The 22,013-nt window shown below is 33.8% G+C and overlaps 2 protein-coding genes across 5 annotated transcripts in view; one reads left to right on the forward strand and one right to left on the reverse strand.

Annotated features, from left to right (window-relative positions):
- LOC106056877 (acid phosphatase type 7-like) lies at positions 1-16,171 on the reverse strand. 3 transcript variants are annotated; one of them, XM_013213790.2, is made up of 13 exons: positions 15,976-16,171; positions 12,316-12,435; positions 11,921-12,118; positions 11,310-11,492; positions 10,778-10,803; positions 10,506-10,603; positions 9,550-9,612; positions 7,037-7,151; positions 4,059-4,172; positions 1,869-1,997; positions 1,433-1,504; positions 1,188-1,325; positions 1-1,067 (listed from the first exon to the last, which is right to left on the reverse strand). In XM_013213790.2, the coding sequence occupies exons 2-13, from the start codon at positions 12,428-12,430 to the stop codon at positions 924-926; spliced, it is 1,395 nt and encodes a 464-aa protein (XP_013069244.2). In that variant the 5' UTR covers positions 12,431-12,435; positions 15,976-16,171; the 3' UTR covers positions 1-923. The 3 variants fall into 3 exon arrangements, with proteins under 3 accessions (XP_013069244.2, XP_013069241.2, XP_013069242.2); XM_013213787.2 differs by lacking the exon at positions 4,059-4,172 and adding an exon at positions 4,252-4,365 and having other exon boundaries at positions 15,976-16,167; XM_013213788.2 differs by lacking the exons at positions 4,059-4,172; positions 15,976-16,171 and adding exons at positions 4,252-4,365; positions 15,681-15,763.
- LOC106070084 (angiopoietin-related protein 6-like) overlaps positions 15,809-22,013 on the forward strand; it is a 19,682-nt gene continuing 13,477 nt past the window's right edge. Inside the window, exon 1 of one of the 2 annotated variants that reach the window (XM_056024052.1) lies at positions 15,809-15,833. The gene's annotated coding sequence lies outside the window, so the exon portion shown is untranslated. Of the gene's footprint in view, positions 15,834-21,362; positions 21,523-22,013 lie in introns of those variants that run through there. The other variant, XM_056024049.1, reaches the window with a different exon arrangement.

Here is a 22,013-nt window from a genome sequence, read left to right on the forward strand (position 1 = left end):
TAGTAATACATTTTTTTTTATTGGAAATGATTGTAAAAGAAAAGTTTAAAAAAAAAAAAAAGTAAAAATCATTTTCTCTTGAGATGTATTCTGACAAATTCCAGATAAATTTCTTCATTTTATTGAATATAGGTTAATAAATGTATTAATATACAAATAATTTTTCAAATACATCTATGTATTTACAGTTTGTGTTTTGTTGAAAGACATTCAAAATTTCATCGAGACAAACTTCTTCACATTGAAAATTGGAATAAAAAACAACAAACAAATATTAAGTTAAAAACAATTTAGAAAAAAATAAGCAGGTGAAGGTACTGTGGAGAAGAAGCTAACAAAAAAAAAATGCAAATAATAACAAGGGCTAAAAATGATAAACATAATATGAGTCATAAAATTTAAGAGATTTTAGAATAATGGCACTTTGGAAAAGTAAAAACTTGTAGAAAGGAAAAAAAACACATTTTAGATGAAATTTACAAATAAACATTATAAATATATATATTTGTACATAAAAAAAAATAAAATGTTTATGGTGAGGAGAGGACAAAATACTTGTGCAGACACTAAATATGCAATATTTTATCTTGTCAACAAACAAAACATAAACAAGTAAAGCCTTTATCTCTATGGAAGCTATCATAAGGTAGATTTAAAAAAATGAAGCATAGAGCAGTAACAATATTATATAGCTACAAGCAATATTCAAACATTTAATACAAAGAAAAATGGATTAAAAATAAAACATTTAACCCTTGACCTTCTGATACAAGTTATCACTGACCTAGATGAACAAAAAAAAAGCAAATAACAAAATACAAATATTTGGAATTGGATCATGTCATCTTCAAATGAGAGTGACTAGAGATTTCCACTTCTATCCTGATGTAACATCATCATGTTTTGGTTGATGAGAAGCCATATCAAAGTCCCCGGTCTTTGTATCCTGCCAGATAACCAGCCTGGGTTAGGGATTTTGGTAGGTCAGGTGACCTAATTTTTCCTGATTTGTCATAGGCTCCATGATAGTTTTTGATAATGGTAAACTTATCAATCACTAAGCCATCCTGAAAAAAATAAAAATGAATACCAGATTTAAAAGAAAAAACAGTTTTCTTGATTATAAAAATACTTTTAAAAAGTGCTATTTTAAAAAAAATTCTAGTTCTAATTCTAATGTTTATCACCTTTTCATCTGAGACTTGTTCAATGTTCATATGTGTTTTATTTAACACATGCATTCTAGTATAGCCATAATCCATGCAATGAAAAGCTGACCATTCTGGGGGGTTTGTGACAAAGCCAGAAACATTTTCACGACATCCCTTAAAATAATTAAAAACAAAATAATTTATGACAAAAAATATGACTAAAAGATCAAGTTGACAACAGAAGATTTCAAAGGAATAATGAAGTGAGAAAATAAATTTACCGCAGATCCTGTGATGATATGTACAGGGGCCTTAGGGTCAGTGTATGGTTCATCATAGCTGCCGTTCATGACCTAGACATGTAAAAATTTGATTAGAATTGAAAGAATAATGCTAATTACTACTGTCTTCTGTACAACACAAAATATTACAAAACTAAATTAATAACACAATAAAAGTCTAAAAACAAAAGATCAACTTTCTGACTTCTGAAACGTTTGCAACCATTAAAATTGTTCCCCATAACTGTCCATAAAAATATATTTTTGCTTATTATTTGTAATAAACAAAAATAAATTTGCTTTGCAGTTAGTATGAGTTAGAGTTATATAACATTTTTCTGTATATTTTTGTGAGCCAACCCCCTCCCCAAAACAACAACAACACATTAAAATTAAAAACTCAAAATAATGACTACTCAAGGCAAGACTCTTTTACCTTCCTGTCATAAAGTGGCCATAGACGTTCATAGGAATGCTCATGTGCCCATATAGCCAAGTCTACACCATAATCATACAAGACATCTTCCAAACCAAATAGATGAAGGACAGGGATTCCCTTTCTAGTCTGAAAAGGAAACATTTACATAATGTTGAATTCAGTTTTTTCTAATAGCTGAAAGGAAAAGCATGATAAAATTTAAATCTCTGAACTAGGGGTATATATTTTGTGAAAATCTTATCTGCTTTTATATATTTAATTTTTTTTTTAATTATTAAGTGAGTTTTACATAAGATTGGTAGCAGTTAAGCACATCAAGTGCCCTCTTAGGTTAAAATGTGTGTGCTATCATTGAGCTTTTAAGTATATTAAGTCTCTTCCCAATACAGTAGACTAACTAAAGAAACACTTATGTCCCAATTAAGGAAAAGAAAAATGAAGCCTAGCCTATTCAACCATTGAAGGTTTTCCTATTAGGTCACATAGTTTGAAGTTTGGAACCTGTGCCCACTATTTGTAATGTATTTTGAATAGTTAGACATATAAGGAGTTTGAGGATGTCTGTAAAAAGAAAAAAAAAAGTCAGAAAGTCAAATTATAACTGCCATTAACATAACTTAAAAAAAAAACACACACAGGTCTTAAACTTTTCAAACCTCACAAGGAAGGCTGTAGTTTTTCTTTCAAATTAATTTTTATGTTTTTTAAAAGATAATTTCTTTTAGATCAATGCCAGTGTTTCTCAAACAGTATTCCGCGGAACCCTAATATTCGGTGAATAGGTGTTTAACAAACTACTGGAATAATTAACTAGTAGGCCACCGCGTGAAGTAATCTCTCTAAAAAAATAAGCAAAGTGCTCCTCTAAATAGTCATAATGTGAGAAGTGTTCCGTTAAAAGAAAAAGTTTGGGAAACACTGATCTATGCAGTTCTTCTAGTGATTCTCCAACCTTTCCAAACCAGTCCTAATAGTAGAGCTCTATAGTGTCTTTCCTTAACAAAATGCTGTGGTCAGAGATTTCCATCTATTTCCATGACCTTTGTAAACAACTGTTGTATGGATTCTAGTCTATGGATACTATTTACTAAATAGTATTTATTGCCTTTCACCATGAAATAATTTATTAATGTATTATGTTTTCAACTATGTAATGGAAGACAAAAGATTTATTTAAAAAATAGGATGAATGCGTTCATACAGAGTACCGTAACAAAAAAAGCTGCTATAAAAAAGCCACATGAAAAAAGGAGCTAACAAATTAAAAGTTTTGGTTCTTAGTTTTCATTCATGATCCAAATAGCTGAAATTCAAATCTCTTTGTAAAATGTTTTAATTTTAAATGTTTCGAATGTTCTTTTAGATTTTTAAAGATATTTTATTTCCTAGCCCAAACATTCTGCAAGAATAGGGATGTAGGCAGGGTTTCAACCCATGACCATCGAGACCACCGAACAACAGTCCAGAGTGCATACCACACAACCAAGCTGCCATTCTTTGTTCTTAACTGGATAAAATTATGTTATAGACTTTTCTCATCATGTTCAGACAACCAGTTTTGTATATCAGCCAACAGCTAGACATGAAATTGATTACTGACATTTCTAAGGGAATGATATAGTAATAATTTAATAGTGCTACTAAACAAATGTGTATTTCTACATATAATTCAGCAGCAAAATTTGAAATAATCAAGCTTACAGTTTGTTCCAGATAGACCTTTTTTTTAAAAAAAATAAGTATACGCTAAATATTAAAGAAAAATGTTAAGCAGGTGAATAAAAAAATATCTTTTAGCTTCCAACAGCCAAGTTAAAAAGTTGTAAACTAAGATTGTAAAATGAGAGGAAAAAAATATTTGCTAAAATACTGAAGGTAATAAGCAAAACAATAAACTAGTGGGAAAAACAAGCGATAGATAGTCAAATACTGCAACATTGCCAACAGAGGTAATAAAATTAGATATTATACTAACTCGTATACTATTATCAAATAGAAAGTGTCACTGATGAAGCCCAAATACTCAAGAATTTAAGCTAATATTCATTATAAGTAAGCATTTCCAATGAAGCTATTATATTATAAAAAAAAACAACAAAAAAAACCTGCATATGAAAATATATTTTTAGTACTTTAAACTGTTTTGAAGTACTTTAGAATAATAATTGGATTTGAAATAGCCCTTACTATACTTTCAGGCATTGTGCAATCTGCCGTGCCAGTACTGGAACAATACATAGGTCGGTGACCAAACACTACAATCCAAGGCCTATTAGCCCTGTTTTCTGGTTTGTTGGCTTCCTATTTATGTATACAAAGAAGAAAACATCAACAAAAAAAAAGGGAGAGAAAAAAAGGAAGCTGGTCATGCCCTGCTTACTATGCTCTCAAATCGAGTACAGTCATCCGTGTCATCACTTGAACAATACATTGGCCGATGACCAAAGACCACAATCCATGGCTGCTTTTGTCTATTCTCTGGTTTGCTTGCCTCCTGTTTTTATCAAAATAAGGGGAGAAAAATTGGGGAATTTAGTAAGATTAAGTAATGATTAGTTACTTTTACCAAAGCTCTAGTTTATCTGGTATAATAAGTGTTTTTTTCCCTTGTTAGGGCATATGATTTGTATGATGTGAAGTAGACCCAGCATTGGTGAATAGTTTGTAGGAAGTGTGGGATGCATTCAGGAATCCTGTAGAAAACTTTGTCTGATAACTTTAAAAAATAGGAACAAGAATAAAGAGAACATTCATACACTGAGGTATGTAACAGTCTAAAAAGCACTCTTTGATGGCTTTCAGCTAACATAGCTTACGTTTTCTTTTAATTTATTTAATTAACATCAATCATGCTTATGTGTTTCCAGAACAGATTACTTAAAATCAAGCATTCAGTTCAGGGCTCCTGATAGATCACTTTAACTTAAGCATTTAGTCAATGTAGAAAGAAATGGTTTAATGATACAAAATGATAAAATATAATGTAAAAATGATTTAACTAACAACGAAATATAAATAATCAAACTTTACACCTTATCGATGCATTTTAATGTATAAACAGTCTAACAGAAAATTAAAGAACTAAATAATTCTCTGCACATTTCAGTACCATGCTTGCAAGGCAACACAATAATTTGACAATGTGTCTAGCACAACACTGGGTTAAATCTGGCCCCAAAGCTGGCTCTGAACAGAATCCACACTAGCACCTACAAAACATTAACTAAGACATGCATCCTTGTAGCCACCCACTAATAACTACTATAGGATAATTCAAACATAATTCCAAAGAGCGAGCCATGAAATACCTAATATGAACTCTAAACAGGCCAAACATTGTTGGACACTGAAGACCATACAGACCAAACAGTCAAGAAGAAAACATCACTGGACGTTTTAGTCCACAGTATAACAAAGGTACCACAGAGATACAACATTATGTGGTGAATAGAGTTCAAAATTATTTTTTTCAATTAACTACTGCGGTACATTACATATGTTTCTAATGCTCAACTGTACGCTATTCAGATCTGACACTAGATAATTTCTAAGCCCTATATCCTGTCAATATCCCCAACTGGACTTAATGAACTCTAGGCATCAAGCACATGGATTCCAATTGTCTGTCTGTCATTGAATGAGTTTGAAGCTTTTAGAGCTGAAACAAAATATGAATAAACACGACATGTAACATAGATTAATAGTGACACTATGGTACCAAGGATAGAGCTGCTATTATTATATGTTACATGTCATGTTTACTCACACTGTCACTGTCATTGACATGTATTAAAATATAATATTTTATGGTGTTTTAAACAAATATTGTGTCAATTATATAAACTCTTAAAAGAATTGTAACTTCACATTGCTGGCTGTTTTTTTTTTTTCTTTTTGCTCCTTAAGAAAACAGATGTGCCCAATTTTTTTGTAACCTTGGTACATAACTGAAGTCTTGCATTGAAAAATAAGCATAATATTTTAAACTGACACATTATGACCCTAAAATGATATGGTTAAAAACCAGTAAAACACACAAAAACTAGAGAAAAACAAAAGGCTTTAGATGTGTGTTTATGTATGTGTGCCAAGCATTAAAGTCTGCCTTCTTTGTGCCCCTTGTTTTTAATTTAACATTTTTTAATTGAATAAAATGAAAACCAATGAAAAGTCCAAAACAAAGTTAAAACTATTATCCCTGCAATCTCTGACCTAAATGAACACAACTACAAGGTAGAATGTAATTTGATAAGAAAGTAGGTTAATTCCACATGTATTGGTGAGAATAAATAGATTGGCCTCTTTATTTTAGGGAAAAACTCCTTTGAACTACAGCTCATGTCATGGCCAATAGTTAACAGTTTTTTTTACTTAGCATAATAACTATCTATATATAACAACTATCTCTATATAATAACTATCTCTATATAACAACTATCTATATATGATAACTATCTCTATACACTTTTCTTTACTTTTATCAAGTACCTATCAAAGTCAATAGGATTTGGGGATCATCTGAAATTCTCAGCAAAACTTAGGATATTCTTCATTCTCTAGGATATAAAATACAAACTATTGTTCAGCGGCCAACCATTCTGGCACATATTAAGTTCAGCACATATTACTTTGATATAAGATAATGATACATTCACTTGTGCATTTTTTCCCTTTGTTCTCAAAACCATAAAAGTGTAGTATTAGATCAAAGTTACCATCCTGGATGTGCGGTGGCTGAGCGGTAAAGTGCCTGGCTTCCGAACCGGGGTACGAATCCTGGTGAAGACTGGGATTTTTAATTTCAGAATCTTCGGGCGCCTTTGAGTCCACCCAGCTCAGGGTACCTTACACTAGTTGGGGAAAAGTAAAAGAGGTTGGTCGTTGTGCTGGCCACATGACACCCTCGTTAACCATAGGCCACAGAAACAGATGACCTTTACATCATCTGCCCTATAGACCACAAGGTCTGAAAGGGAAACTTTTTTTTACCACCCTGGGTCATCCAGGAGTGTAAGCAGCTATTTAATTTCAGAAGTTAGTTTTTATGAAATCACTTAAAGAACAATGTCAATAATAAGTCAAGAGCATTCACCAGCACTGAAAGAATGCAGAGTAAAATTATTAATTTCAAATTAATTTATATAAAAAGGAGAAAAAAAAAAGACCTCTAGATCTTTTTTGAGCCACTCATACTGCCAATAGACTTGCATGGCCCCATAGTGCCAGAAGAAGATCAGTTCAGTGGACACAGAGACAAAATGGACAGGGCCGATATTGAAACTGTTGGATACAAAAGAAAAATTATGTTACACACATGTAGACCTGGCAACCAATATGTAATGGCCACAACCAACACAAAGTCACCAATTGCAAAAACAAACATGCACAAATCCTTTATTCCTTTGAAAATAAATATAGAATTAACTTCTGTATATCCCAAATGTTGGAGTATGATTACTTAATGAATTTGCATTGTATCTTATGCATCCTAACCTATATCTGATTACTTAATGAATTTGCTTTGTATCTTATGTATACTAACCTATATCTGATTACTTAATGAATTTGCATTGTATCTTATGCATCCTAAAATATATCTGATTACTTAATGAATTTGCTTTGTATCTTATGTATACTAACCTATGTCTGATTACTTAATGAATTTGCATTGTATCTTATGTATACTAACTTATATCTAACAATTCATTTTATTTATAAGCATTGATGAATTGTTGTATAAAAACAAAAAATTCCTTCTAAATACAAATAACAATAATTATTACAAATGAAACTTTCCACAATAACTCATCTTGAACTTTGCAGGCATCAGAGAAGGGCTAAAATTATCTTAGAACAGTGAATCAGAAAATGCAATGCTCTGTCTGTAGACACACACAAAATTAAAGCTTACATTTTCAGTTTTGTAAGGTGAATGTTGATAACAAACATTGTTTTCCATTTTTTCTTCTTCTTCTTCTTCTTCATCGTTCTCATTGTTATGTTGGAGTGTTCATATGACTAGACCAATACATGAGATGAACTGCGCAGTGGTTTCCAAATCAGGGAGCTCTCCATATAGTTTTCTTTCTATTGGGGTGATTTGGGGCCAATGTCTTATACGGGCCTCTTGGTAGAGAGAGCAGTTTTGGAGGACGTGGTCGGCATTTTCTGGTGATACTCCACATGGGCAGATTTCACTGGTTCCAATTTTGAGCTTCCGGAACATGTGTTGTCGCATTCTGTTGTGTCCGGTCCTGAGTCGAAAGATTAGACGTTGGTCTTGTCGGGATAGCTTATAGTAAGCGTCATCTTGCTTGTGATTTGGATGGGAGCTCGTCCATTTCTCATTTATTTTATCTACAATTAATTTCTTCATTTCTTCTGGATAGAGTGCAGAGTTTACTTGTGAGTTTGTTCTCCCACTCTTGGTGAGTGTGTCAGCCTTCTCATTTCCTGCTAGTTGTATGTGAGCTGGTTGGTATCCATTGAATAAGTTTTTTTGCTATTGTTGTTGAGCTTTGTAAGTGCTGTTCTGAGGTTTTTGATATAAGGGGAATCAGAGTTTTGCAAGCTTTGGAGGGTTGTTTTCGCGTCTGTTAGAAAGACAATCTGACTGTGAGGGGAACTTGGATGATTTGCTAGCATGGTAGCAGCTAGTGCTAGTGCTTCCCTTTCTGCTCTGTGACTGTCAGAGAGCTCTCCAGTTGCAATGGATTTTTCTAGTTTTCCTCCATCTGGCCATTCGATAAGTATTCCAGCTCCTCCATTTGTGGTGGCTTTATGGGATGAGCCATCCGTGTAAACTCTGATCCACTGATTGCTAGGGTAATTGTTATGTAGAAAACAGTTCACTATTTCCTTGAGCTCTGTTGGTCTGTAATCAGATTTTCTTTTTATGTTTTCAATATGGTCCCTTATAGTAGGAAGAGGGCTTTCGTCCCAGGGTGGAGATTCATTATAGTGTATCGAGGATTCCAGAGTAATTTTTTCAAGTTGGTGTTTCTTTTTTAGGTTTAGAGATTCCTGTATGAAATTGGTCCTTTTGAGACGGTTTTTTGTGCCAGTTTTGTGGATTTTTGTTCTGAGTGGGTGCCTCTCCAAGGTTTCCAATTTAGTGAATTGGGAAAGGATTTTTATTTCTCTTCTTTCATCCAGAGAGATCAGGGCAGCGGTTTCCTCCATAGCTCTTATGGGTGTTGTTTTGATTGCTCCTGTCATTATCCTTAGACCAATATTTTGAACCTTGTCTATTTTTCTTAGGTTGGTTTGGGCTGCTGAGCCCCATGCTGAGGCACCATATTCTAGTACAGGTCTTACATAACTGGTATAGGTCTTTTTCAGGATGTTGTGATTAGCTCCCCAATCTGTGCCAGCTAATTTTTTCAAGAGGGATAGTCTCTGGATGCCTTTACTCTGTGTTTTATCTATTTGGTTTTTCCAGGTTAGTCTCGGGTCAAAGGTGACTCCAAGATAAGTAGGGCTGTCATTTTTTTCTAAAGCTTCCTTATCTAATGTTAATTTTATTGTTTGTTGTTTTGTTGACAGTGAGTCCATTTTTTCAATTTATAATTTTGAATGGAAATTTTCAGAATATCTTTTAAAACAAATAACTTTAAATTCTGACCTTGAAAGTTAGGGCATATGAACTAAATATCAGTAAAGTTGATGTAAACAGTACCTGTAATATGTGTGTCCATCATCTCCAGGCATTGCAAACCTGTTTCTATAGTGGGAAAAGTTACTGAAATAGAAGATAGTAATTGGTTAGTTTAAAAAAGCTTAAAAAAATTGTGTTAATGTGCTAAAGATTTACACGAATTCCTCCAGGAATCCGCAGTGACTAAAATTGGGTTCTATTTATAAAAATAAAAAAGAATAAAGGTCTTCAATACTTCAAAACAAAAATTGTTTAAAAGAAATAGAAACTCTCATGAATTTGTCATTAAAGGTCAAGATTTCTTAGTTGGAAGACTAGCCATTAAAATGATTAATAATTAGTTATTGAAAACAATAGTTTGATGGAAAAGAAAACTAAACATATCATGATTTTTTTTTTTACAAAAAATTTACACAATTTCATGTATACAAATCCTGTCACTTGAGCCCATATCATTTGTATCTATCCTCTGTGAATTGGCATAGGATAAATTGGTGTCATTTAGTGAAATAATTTTGCATAAAAATATCAAAGCTAAATACTCAGTTTTTGTGTCATTGATGCTTTTTTTTTTAAAGATGGTAATTAATATGTATATTACAAATTAAGTAAAATAAATTTTAAAAAAACCCGTTCAACTATCTCAACAATCAAAGAATGAGATACATTGTGAGAATTCCTTCTGCAGACTTATCATTATTTTTAACTCCTTCAATATTCACACAAACACACACACAAAACAAATTCCTTTTTCTTAATTAGAAACCCTATCCACTATAACAGAATTAGTGTGTGTGTACATATTAGGGTCCCCTTACTTAAGATTGAGAACCCTGGTCGACATTTTGACTGTTATAGAGGAACTCTACTCAAAAGAAATACAAAATCAAACTTAAGACTTTCCTTGAGAAAAAAAGATCTGGAAATACTAGACATATTTCATCTGAGACACCAATGGGCATATGCAAAACACTTACTAGGCCTGCTCATGATTTCCTGGGCATGTCATATAGGGCACCCTGGCAGCCAGTGGTTGTATCTGTCTCATGAATTCATCACCCACTTGACCTTGAAGCTGTGGACATCATTGGAACAATACTCAATCAATGAGCTTGTCATTAATGTCAAGAGTACATTCAAAACAATATCACATGGACATGCACTTTTTCAAACACATGCTATGAAACAAATTACTTAAGCTTCATTCAACTAAATTGTGCTAAACTTAATGAAAAAAAAAAGTGCTTACATCATCAAAATCATAGGCAAAGTCTCCTGAAAAAAAAGTACTTTGCAGTATGAGCCATTTCTTTAAAAAGAGCTTTAATAAAATGTAACAAAGTCTTCAAGCTACAAAAGGGTGCCCCGACTCCACCCAACTCTAATGGGTACCTGACTTTAGTTGGGGAAAGTAAAGGTGGTTGGGCATTGTGCTGGCCACATGACACCCTGCTTGTTAGCCAAAAAAAAAAGATGACCTTAACATCATCTGCCCTATAGATCACAAGGTCTAAAAGGGGAACTTTACTTATGGCTTTATTTATAGTTTGAGTCACTTTCAAAGTCAACTGCTAATTTCTCACTTATTTAATCCAGAGTTGAAATAACTTTTAGATCTGTTCTACTTCTTATAGCTAAGCATATATCTAGATGGACTTCACAGAAAAACTATTTTTAAACTTTTAGATTGAACAAAAATGTTTAATAATTGAGTGTATGTGCAGTAGGGCTTTCCAGTTTTCACAATAATAGATTTTAAAAAGTAACTCTTAAGCACTTACCAACATGAAGGATAGCATCATACATGCCACTGTCAACTTCAAGCTGAAGACGCCCTAAAGATCTGGCATTTACATTGCCCATATCTCCATAGATTGCAAATTGAGGGCTCCAGTCTTGACCTTCTTGCATGGCTTGGAATGTAAACTTGTCTGAGAATTCATATTCATTTCCAACAATGTAAGCTGTGGTTTAAAAAAAAAATGAAATTGCAACAGTCAGCAAGATAGACATTTAACAAACAATTGTTGAAAATAAGAAAGAAAAAATAATTTTTTTAAGAAAGGTTTCATTTTTCCAAATAAAAATTATCTAAAAAAATTAAGTCAATAATACAAGACAATTTATTTAAATAACAAAAAAAGAAAAAAATGGCATTCAAAACATTTAGTTATTTTTTTTTTACTCAAGAGAAATAAAGTTTTGTGCAAGAATTATATTGTTTGTCCACTGTAGAAAATCTTTAAATTGAATGATATTACTGAATAAAACTTCGCAGTGTTTTTGTACACTGTCCAATGTAAATAGTCATAGGTTTTACTATTGTATATTATCAAGAGGAGATAAAAATTTAAACTTAGTACAGATAGTGGAAAATTAATCTTGATCTTACTGTAAACCTTTCCAGGAATAAGGTCATCCAGTAAAACTTTGCTGATAAATTGAAACCTATGCTCTGTGCCTCCATCTACAAATTTAGTACTGTTGCCCAACTTCTGCTGGTCAAGCTGCCCATTTAAACCATAACGTACACCATTAATCTGAGTTTGGTTGAGTTGGCTCCACACTATCATCATCTGATTTGGTTTTGCTGAGAAAAGAGGCACATCATTAGATCAAAATATGTCATTATTTGATTTGTGGTAGCTGAGGCACAACATCATTAGATCAACTTATTAAATGTTGACATTGTATTTTAATAGTACAAAAAGCACAAAACATTGATAAAGTTTGATGTAAAGATTACTTGTTTTGATTAGAATTAGGCTAAACTTTAAACTATCTTACCTCCATAAGAGATGTGAATCTGTTCAGGACGAACAAGCAAAATATCAGGATATGAGTCTATGGAGCTCAGTGACAGCAAAACCAAGCCAATAACTAACAAATCTGAAGTGACCATGGTTCCTAAACAGAATTTATCATATGAATAAATATAATAAGTATAAATATATATTTGTATATGTATATATTTATTGATAAAATATACAAAGATTTTCGGGCTTTGCTGAACAAAGTAAATCATGCTACCAATTAATTTATATTCAGTGAAGTGATAGTTTTACAAAACTCTCAAATTAAATAAATCATGAACCATTTAAAGGTTTACAGAAGGAGAGGAAGTCCTTTTACAAGACATGTATCTGAGCTCTTGGAACCCTAAATTATTAAGGTGAAACATCCTCCCCCTCTTTCCCATTAGCTGCACTAAATTTTAACATTTAATTCTAATTTTTTTTTTACTTTATTTTAAAATTGTATGATGAATATGGATGGGCAGCACCATTTAAACATATTTTCTCATGGTATACTACTATAGTATATCAAGTTAAGCATTTATTATAATTATTAGCATTTTGATGGGCCTATTTATAGGTAATGTTTCCTGGGCATGCTACCCTGCCTCATAGTGGCGCCCGGGTGGAAACGATCCTAGGAGGAAACGATTAGGCTAAAGGGTAGCAAAACAAGACTCCCAGGGAGTGCCTAAGGGGGTGCAAGAGCATCCTCATTGCACTGTGCTCAGATGAATAATATTTAATGTAAAAAACACTCATTTGGAGCCCCCCCCCCTCAAGTTGGGGCCCGGGAGGATTTTCAAATTATCCCCCTCCTTCCCCTCACCCTAGCTACGCCTCCGCACCAATTCCTAGTTATGGGTTACTTTATAATGCTATACTGCAAAAAACCAAGTTCCTAGCCCTAAAACTTGCCTTTAAATCAAATTATAGAGTCTAGTTATAATACAGAATGACATACATATGACTATGAGTTCTTCAAGTTCCTTCATAATTAACAAATCACAAGACTGATTAGTCTGATAATAATTATTGCTTTAAATTTTGATGATTTAGCTTATAGTTATACTTTTGCTATACTCTTAACAGAGCAATTGTTGTATATATATAAATTCTCATTTGAAAACGACTCTATCGATGTTCTTTAAAATTTCAAGATGTGTATATATTAATGAGAAAAAATTCTCAACTCATTGGCCATATCGCGAAAACTCAAGGTCGACCATAAATTGGCTTGAAAATGTTTCATTATCAAAAAATTAATATTGGCTAGAATGTTTCATGGATGAAAATTTTTCATATGACATCAAAGGAAAAAAATTTGTCACCACTTAAAAGTCACTAGGCTAACAGCAAGAAAGGAAAAAAACTTGACACCAGTTATGACACTGGCTTACAGCAGTACACTAAAACATTTCTTTGCAAAAATGAACAAGTTTTATTGAATCAATTGGTCTAACTTAGTAACTACCATTTGTGCACCATCTTTTTGTAGATTTTATTAGTCTTGTCAACAAAGTAAAAGCTACCTACACGGCTCTCCATGATTAAAGTGTAAAGAATTTATAGAGCACTTAAAACGCAATAACTAATCATACATCGGCAAATTTAATTTAATTTTTTTCTTCCAAAAAATGCTAAAACTTATTTTGACTTGGTAAACTAATAGATGTCATCTATAAATCTGAGAGGTCAAGTTTTCTTTTCAAAGCAAATAACTAACTATTCCCAGTTTAGATAGCTGAGAATAATTAACATAGTCCTATTATGCAGGGTAATATTTTATTTTTCTGGAGAATAACTACAATATGTTCAATCTTGAAAGTCTACTTCCCTTATAAAAATCAAAAGAAATGGTTGTAATATTGCTTCTCTATGCCTTACTTGCTCACACTGAACATAGCAGTCAATGAATTTGCGTACGCTGCAACCTCTTTTAGTTTAACTATAAACCTCGGAAAAATGGAAGTCATGTTCCGGAAGTCACCCAATAAAATCTACCCAGCCCCAAAAATCACTGTGAATAGACACCCCCTTAATGTGGTAGACAACTTCACAAATCTGGGAAGCATAATATCAAATGATGCATTGCTTTTAAGGGAGATTGATAAGCATCTGATCAGGGCCAGTAGTGCTTTTGGACACCTCCAAGCGAGAGTGTGGCGAAATAAATCACTCCGCCAGCCTACAAAAATGAGTGTCTACCAAGCAGTTGTTCTCTCAACCCCTTTTATGTGGATCTGAGACATGGGTACTATACTTTTTACAGAAAGCAACTAAGACTTCTTGAACCCTTTCATCCAGGTGTTTGCATACCATCATGGGCATTCTTGCGAATGCCAGTATGAACTTCTTATAGTCCAACAGTCACTTTGGGGGTAGGGCATGTATCCTGTATGGAGGACAAACATATGCCTAAGGCAATCTTTTTTAGTGAGCTGAAAGGTGGTCGGCATAACAGAGATGCCCCATGGAAATGCTTCTTCAGAATACTAACACAATGTTTTTAAGTCTCTTAGGAAAAAAAGCGCCATTTTAGTTTGTTTCAAAGTACATGTTTACCCTATAACATCTATAGTGATTTGCATCACCTAAAGTAGAATGTTTCATACTGAAGCCATTTAAGGAATATACTAATTGCAATATTAAATGTCTGAACATAACCATTTTTGAAATTTCACCACAAATACTTTCTTCCAAGTTAATAATAGGCCAGTAGTTTTAGGCAAAAGATGTAAAACGATACATGGCATGAGTTGTACTGTGGTCGTGGTTTTTCTACACTATACAATTATATTTAAAACTCAAAGAACACGAAGGCAAACTCTTCATAAGTAGTCTTTACCCAATTTTTTAAATTTTTCAACCGAACGAGGCTAGGTCACCTGGTAACGGCTGGTAAGACTGGTAGGCCTACTACAGTAATACAATCTAGATCTAGTCCTAGGCGGCTAGAGATTCTAGAATTCTAGATCTATTCATTTCTATTCTTTGTCTAGATTGTCTAGATCTAGAAGTACAAAACAAAACAAATTTGTTTGATACTATAAAGTATAATACTAGGTCTAGATCTAGATTTAACTAGTCTAGATCTACTAGATCTAGATTCTAGATCTAGTATCATCTAGTCAATCTAGTCATATATAGTTATAGGCCTATAGTCTGTCTGATAGATCTAGTAGTCTAGAATCTAGAATGACATATATACACTTTCATTTCAATGACATTTCATACTAGATCTAGTATCTAGATCTAGAACTACTACTAGAATATTTCGGTAAAACTTCCCATCGAAGGCCCTTAAAAAAAGTTACATTCAGTAATCAGTTATTTTTATTTTATAACATAACTCACTGATAACTCAGTAAGTTTAGCTGTCACAACTATTTGAGACTGAGAGTAATCAGAGTAGGCCTACTCAGTAGCTCAGGCCCAGGCTCAATTCAGTACAATTGTGTCAGTAGTTGACTCCTGAGCCTGAGTCAGTATACTCATGAAGTAGCCTGAGTAGGTTCTAGCCCTTACAATACAATATTAACTATTAATATAATATTATAATGATAATGTTACTAGATCTATAGTCACTATAGTGACATTATAAAAACGTTAGAAGTAAACAAAAAACTTTTTCTGTAGATTTACAACTCACTAGCGACTAGTGTAGGGTCATAGAGTCATAGAGTCTTGGTCTTGATGTGTTCTTTCTTCCTAGTCCAAGTCTCGTATTAATATTATTACAGATCTATCTAGTACATTTATTTACTTGACAATAGACTGACCTAGATCTATATATAGATCTATAGCATAGGCCTAGTCTATAGGTCTAGCTCTCAACTTATAGTTGCTAGATCTATCTATGTGGGAGTCGAATGATAGTTTTTCAGGGGTCGCTTAAAATTAAGACAATAAGTAGTATAAGAGACCAATTTCAATTTGGATTGTATTAGATCTATCTAAATCTCGACAATGCACAAAGTGTTACCATAATTTTAAATAATTATTAGTATATACTATATTACTATTTTGTAAATTAATGCATATAACGCAACGTTACCCTGTTGCGCAGCCAGGCCTATAATAGGCTGTTTATATGGTGAATTAGATAATAATTAATAATATGCTACAGTGGCGTACGTAGCTTAAAAAGCAAGGTACCCGTGGGCCCGGGTTCAAGAATATCTTGGTGGGCCTCCTCCCTCAATAAAACTATATAATGACAAAGAGTTATCTGAATGTATCTGTAGCAGTGTATATGCCTACATTTTCCAATTGCAAGCAGATATTACGTTTGATTCAGTTTAACTCCATGCAATTTAAGTAATTTAATAGTGTCTTCAAAGTCAAAGTTTGTACAACACAATTAAACGAATAAAATGTGTTTCAAATGGACTTAAAAATGTTTAATATGTTTATATTTCCCATTATACAAATAGCCTATAGCCTACATTACGAAAATACTTGAAGGGGTGTAAAACTATAATATAGGCCTATATATTAAACATTTATAAAACCATTATCTAATTCTATGTCCATTATCAGTAAATGGATGTAACATTTACTTACTAAGGTTTTTATGGCCTTCTAAGTAACAAAGTCAGAAACCCGTGCATCTATTTCTTAACGTTTAGCTCAGTGAACATAATACGCGAGCGGCTACTTTGATGAAACCTCAGCCTAGGTTTAGTAGGCCTACATGCTTGAAGACATCTTTCCAAATCTACCATTTACGGTTGAAGTTGAAGATGTTCCGGAGACATCACAGAAAAAGTTTATTTATTAATAGCGACGCAGCAAAAATGATTTCTCTTCAATATCAGTTGCACAATTCTGGATCAAGTGTTTTTGCAGTCATATCCCGGTTCGTCTATCTTGTGCGGCCTTTTATTGTCCAATTCCAATATATATATATTATAGTTCATCGTGGTTCGATGATGACCACTTTGTCATCCAGGGGGCTGAGGGCTTTGCACTGGGGTTCTATGCCTCCTCATGTGGCTGGTGAGACCTATGTGAGCCCGGAATGTTCGGCTGCACACTGGGCAGGTTATTCCAGCTGGAACTAGTGTCGTGGGCCTTGCTTTTCTTCTCTGGTGTTTTTCTTCTGCCAGCGTTGTTCTCTTTTCCTCAACAACATGTGCGCCAGTTTTCACAGCGCGACGCCATGATGCTCTGTCATGTGCCTTTGTCTCCCAGGTGGCTGGGTCTATGCTGAACCCTTTCAGAGCAGGTAATATTTGGGGCACCTTTTCTAGCCCTGTCCTCATGCTATGGAGGTGAGCAGTGCACTCCTAAATAGGGCTGCTGAGCCGCTCAGGGGGCTGCCGGACTCCAATGCTGCTCTGTGTCAGTGGTAAACGACCATATGGCCTGAGCCGCATGTGTGCAGGGTTGCAGCTACGGATTCCAGTGTGCTTATGAACGGAAATAAGTTTATGGCCTCATGGTAGTTGATGGTATAAAAGGGTCGCCAAACAAAAAAGATTGAGAAGCGCTGATCTAGATGACGATGATATTAACCACTTACAATACATTTTATCTTATCTTATCTTATATTCTCTCCCCTTCGCTCTTTTTCTTTCGATTTTGGTTCGTTTTTTTTCCCTTCTTTTTGGAATATTCTCTTATTTTTCTCTTTGTTCTTGTATCCGCCCCTCACGCTCGGTCAGCTCTTCATTCAAGGCCGGTTTGTTTTTCTTCAATATCATAATTGTAATAGAATGTAATCTATATGTAGGCCCAGTTGTTTTAGTCAAAGTCAGCGTGTTCATTTTCTCACTCCTACTCCCAGTAGCCTATCTCTGAATCGGCCTATTGTCTTTCTCACTAATAAAGATACGATGACTTAGAGTTTTGAAGTGGTCATCTTAAAACAACAGTACACTTCATCATCACACGTCAGCCTATTCTTGGTAAAAAATGTGTAGGCCTACATTATTTCTCCCACACCCAATCTCGGATCAAGTTGAAACTTTGCACAATTATACATTGGCATAGACAAGATAGGCGTCAATAAAAAAGAATTAACCAATTAGTTAATAATTGGTAATTAATTATTTTGTTTGGTATCGAACAAGGGAAAGAAATAATACTTGACAGATGTGGTGGTATAAGTTGAATTAGTCCAAACTAATTGATACAATTACATTTAATTAAATTAATATAAGCTTTTTTTTTATTAAGTATTTTTTTTTCTTGTTTGTAATGAAATTAATCATCGTAAACTAATCCACAATGTACCTAATCGCCGTGTTGTAGGATATGCAGGTCAAACGAGTAAGTGACAGTTAAGGATGGAATAAAATGATATCAATATATTTTGAATGAAACAAGTATATAACCTTTCTTAGCATCAAAATGCATCTATGTTTGAAACTATAGTCACTTGTATAATATTTTTGTTTTCACTAGCTAATTAATTGAGGCTTCATTGAGTACTTATATAAGAATTACTAAATAATCTTTTTTAAAGACTTTTTTAAAACCCAATACATTTATATAGTGGGCGCGGTGGCTAAGTAGTTAAGCGCTTGGCTTCTGAACCTGTGGGGTCTTGGCTTCTCGGGGAAGACAGGTATTTTGAATTTCGGGTTTTAGGGCGCCCTTAGTTCGCCCAACTCTAATGACTTCCTGCCTTTAGTTGGGGAAAGTAAAGGCGGTTGGTCATTGTGCTGGTCATCCGGCTAGTTATCCGTTGGCCATAGAAACAGATGCCATTATCATCATCTGCCCCATAGACCGCAAGGTCTGAAAGGGATACTTTACTTAACTTGTACATTTATATAAGTCTAAAGATCTCTAAACACGCGAGCTAGGTGTACCTTCGAAATTTCCAACATCGACCTACTTTTTATTACTAAAACAATAGTCTTCTAATCACGATAATTTTTTTTTTTTTTTTTTTTTATAGTTGTTCAGTGTTGGCTTCATTAAAACAATAACATACAAGCGTTTGCAAAACCTTTTAATCTCCCGCAAGGACAAGAAAGATATTTTGTATGCTTGGTCATTATAAATCTTGGGAAACCTAGATTACAAAAATAAAAGTTGATCTCTACTGTGTAACTTTTAACTCTTGTAAGTCATATTACTTTCTGTATATCAGAATGTGTTGGGGGGGGGGGGGAGTTGTGCTCGCTCTAAGCTCTGGTCGTCCTTATGCGATTGTCAGCATGTATAAAGTAGGCCTAGTAATTCTAACATAATAATAAAAAAATATTCTTATTTAAATGGGAGAATGCTGATAGATGCACTTTTAGAAGTCGTTTTCACTCGGTGATCGCCTCTAGATCGCCTTAAAGGACGACATTGTTTCCTAATCCTCTAAGTGTCCGCAGGAAATGTGGAAAGCAGTCTCAGAAGTCGTTTAATAACTTAAATTTCGCCTTACTAATGACTACCGTTGATATATTTTACCTCAACCCAGAAATTTGTCTAAATATTATTCATTAGCCAAATTACCAAATTTGTTAATATAAAGATAATTATTTAAGGCTGACTACGGTACCTTGTTCCCTGATATAACCATAGATAGGTAGAATTTTTTTTCTCTTTAATTTCGAAGTTTTTTGAGGGTATGACAAAAAACAACCACAATACGATGACATATAGAGATATAGACTAGGCCTACTGTCACGTCTGTTGCTGGCGATGCTGTATATTCCTGTAACATATCCTAGGTTCGTTGGACCTCTCTTTTTACAAAGCTTATATCAACTCACTCTGTTTCTCTGTCAGTCCGGTAAAAACTTTGTACACGCTATTCTCTCACACCCAATCTCGGATTATGTTGAAATTTAGCAAAATTATTTCTTGTACCTTACAAAATAAGAATCAATTAAAAAAAACCAAACAAGAAGTTAATTAACTATTGGTAATTAATTATTTTCTTTGATATAGAATAAGGGAAAGAAATCGTACTGGACAGATGTGGGGGTATAAGTTGAATTACTCCCATTCAGGAGGCCTTAGCCTTTAGTAAGCAAGTTTTTTTTTATGCATTTAATAAGCGATAACAGCAACATTCACACAGATGCCACCTTCTTTCTCCCCCCCCCCCTCCCTTTTCCCAACTGGTCCAGGCAAGTCTTTCATTATTCCAATTTCGGACTTCATTTTAACCACACATTAATAAATTAAGTCACAAATGTCTATTTCATTTCTATACAATTATTTAAAAATAGTCAACAACAAAAAATTAGTTTTTTGCTATTAAGTGACTAAATTGTAACCATAAGGAAGCATCGGAACAAGGGCGGACTGGCTATATGGGCATTCGGGAAAATGCCCAGTGGGCTGGTACTCAAATGGGCCGGTGGGACACCGAAATGACCGCATGGATGCCACTATATATTAAATCGTTACAGGTTTTAAAGTAGTTTAATCACAAAAATTGTCGGAAATAATGTAATAACCTACATGCTTGGACAGTGCTAGCAGTAGTAGGCTTCACCCCTTTAGGGCCTACAACTGAGCGATTAAAAAGCAACATAAGGCCTATATTTCTTATAACAATATAGAGATCACTGAATACATGTGTACAGTAATCGATACTCCAACTTGACAGAATGATTTTGAGCACAGGTATACCTATAATTAAATGTCTATCAAATGATATGTAGTTTATGGGCCTGATTGTATAGAAATGCCCTGGCCAATTTTTTTCACCCACTCCGCACATGCATCGGAATCATTCTTGGCACTAGCGAATAATAAAAATCCTCTATAATATTCAAGTATATCATTCGACTGACACATTGTAACATTTCCTTCATCTTGGCTACAGCTTCTTTTACAGAAAAATTAAATAACAGGATTATCTTCAGAAATCTCAATGGCCACTTGTTTACTTTCCAATTCTACAAAATTTACATTAATTGTATGTGATATTTCAATGTTTATGCCTGAAGAATGTCTTCATTTGTTAAACATGGACTATTGGACTACAAGTATATTATCTATGTCTATGAATACAAGTTACTGGACGAAACAAAACAATCACCGATTATAAATAGGTCATAGCACAGTCTGGGTTTTCCCAATGTTACCTTCTGCTAGCTAAATTTAGAACGTAACCATGTGACAGATCTTAGGTAGATTTGTCATTCTGTCATAAAGACACTAGACTATAAAAAAGCGGACGAAGGACTTAACAACAGTCGGCTTTAACTTGATGTCAACATAATCTCTATGCAAACCGGTAATTCTTTTGTTTCTTCTTTTGGTTATTGTTAAATTCATAATTAATTAGATGCCAATGCACTCCCATCTGAATGCTCGGACTGGAAGACAAACCTAATTAAGAACTATTATTAACTGTATAAAGTTGACATAGTCTCTTATGAAAAAGCAATAGTGTCGCTGTTATAATCAGCCTTATTGAATAGAATCATAAGATCGAACTCTGGGGACACTACATCCAAGCAAGGCCGAGAATCTGTGTAATAGCTTAATAGTATTAAATGACACACAAACCCAACTCATTTAGAAAATTGTTTAATTTAATGTATCAAACTTTAATCGTGACATAAATAAACACACAAAATGCTTCAGATCTAAAGGAACAGTAAGATCTATAAATTAATTGAGTTATTAAATCCTCAGTGCAAGTATTGAAATCAAACACGTTACAAGACTCCGACTTTTCTCTTTTGTCCCTCCTTATTCTTAGATGTACACTGTACCAGGATG

This window comes from Biomphalaria glabrata, chromosome 3 (genome assembly GCF_947242115.1).
Source record: "Biomphalaria glabrata chromosome 3, xgBioGlab47.1, whole genome shotgun sequence".
Lineage (NCBI taxonomy): Eukaryota > Metazoa > Mollusca > Gastropoda > Planorbidae > Biomphalaria > Biomphalaria glabrata.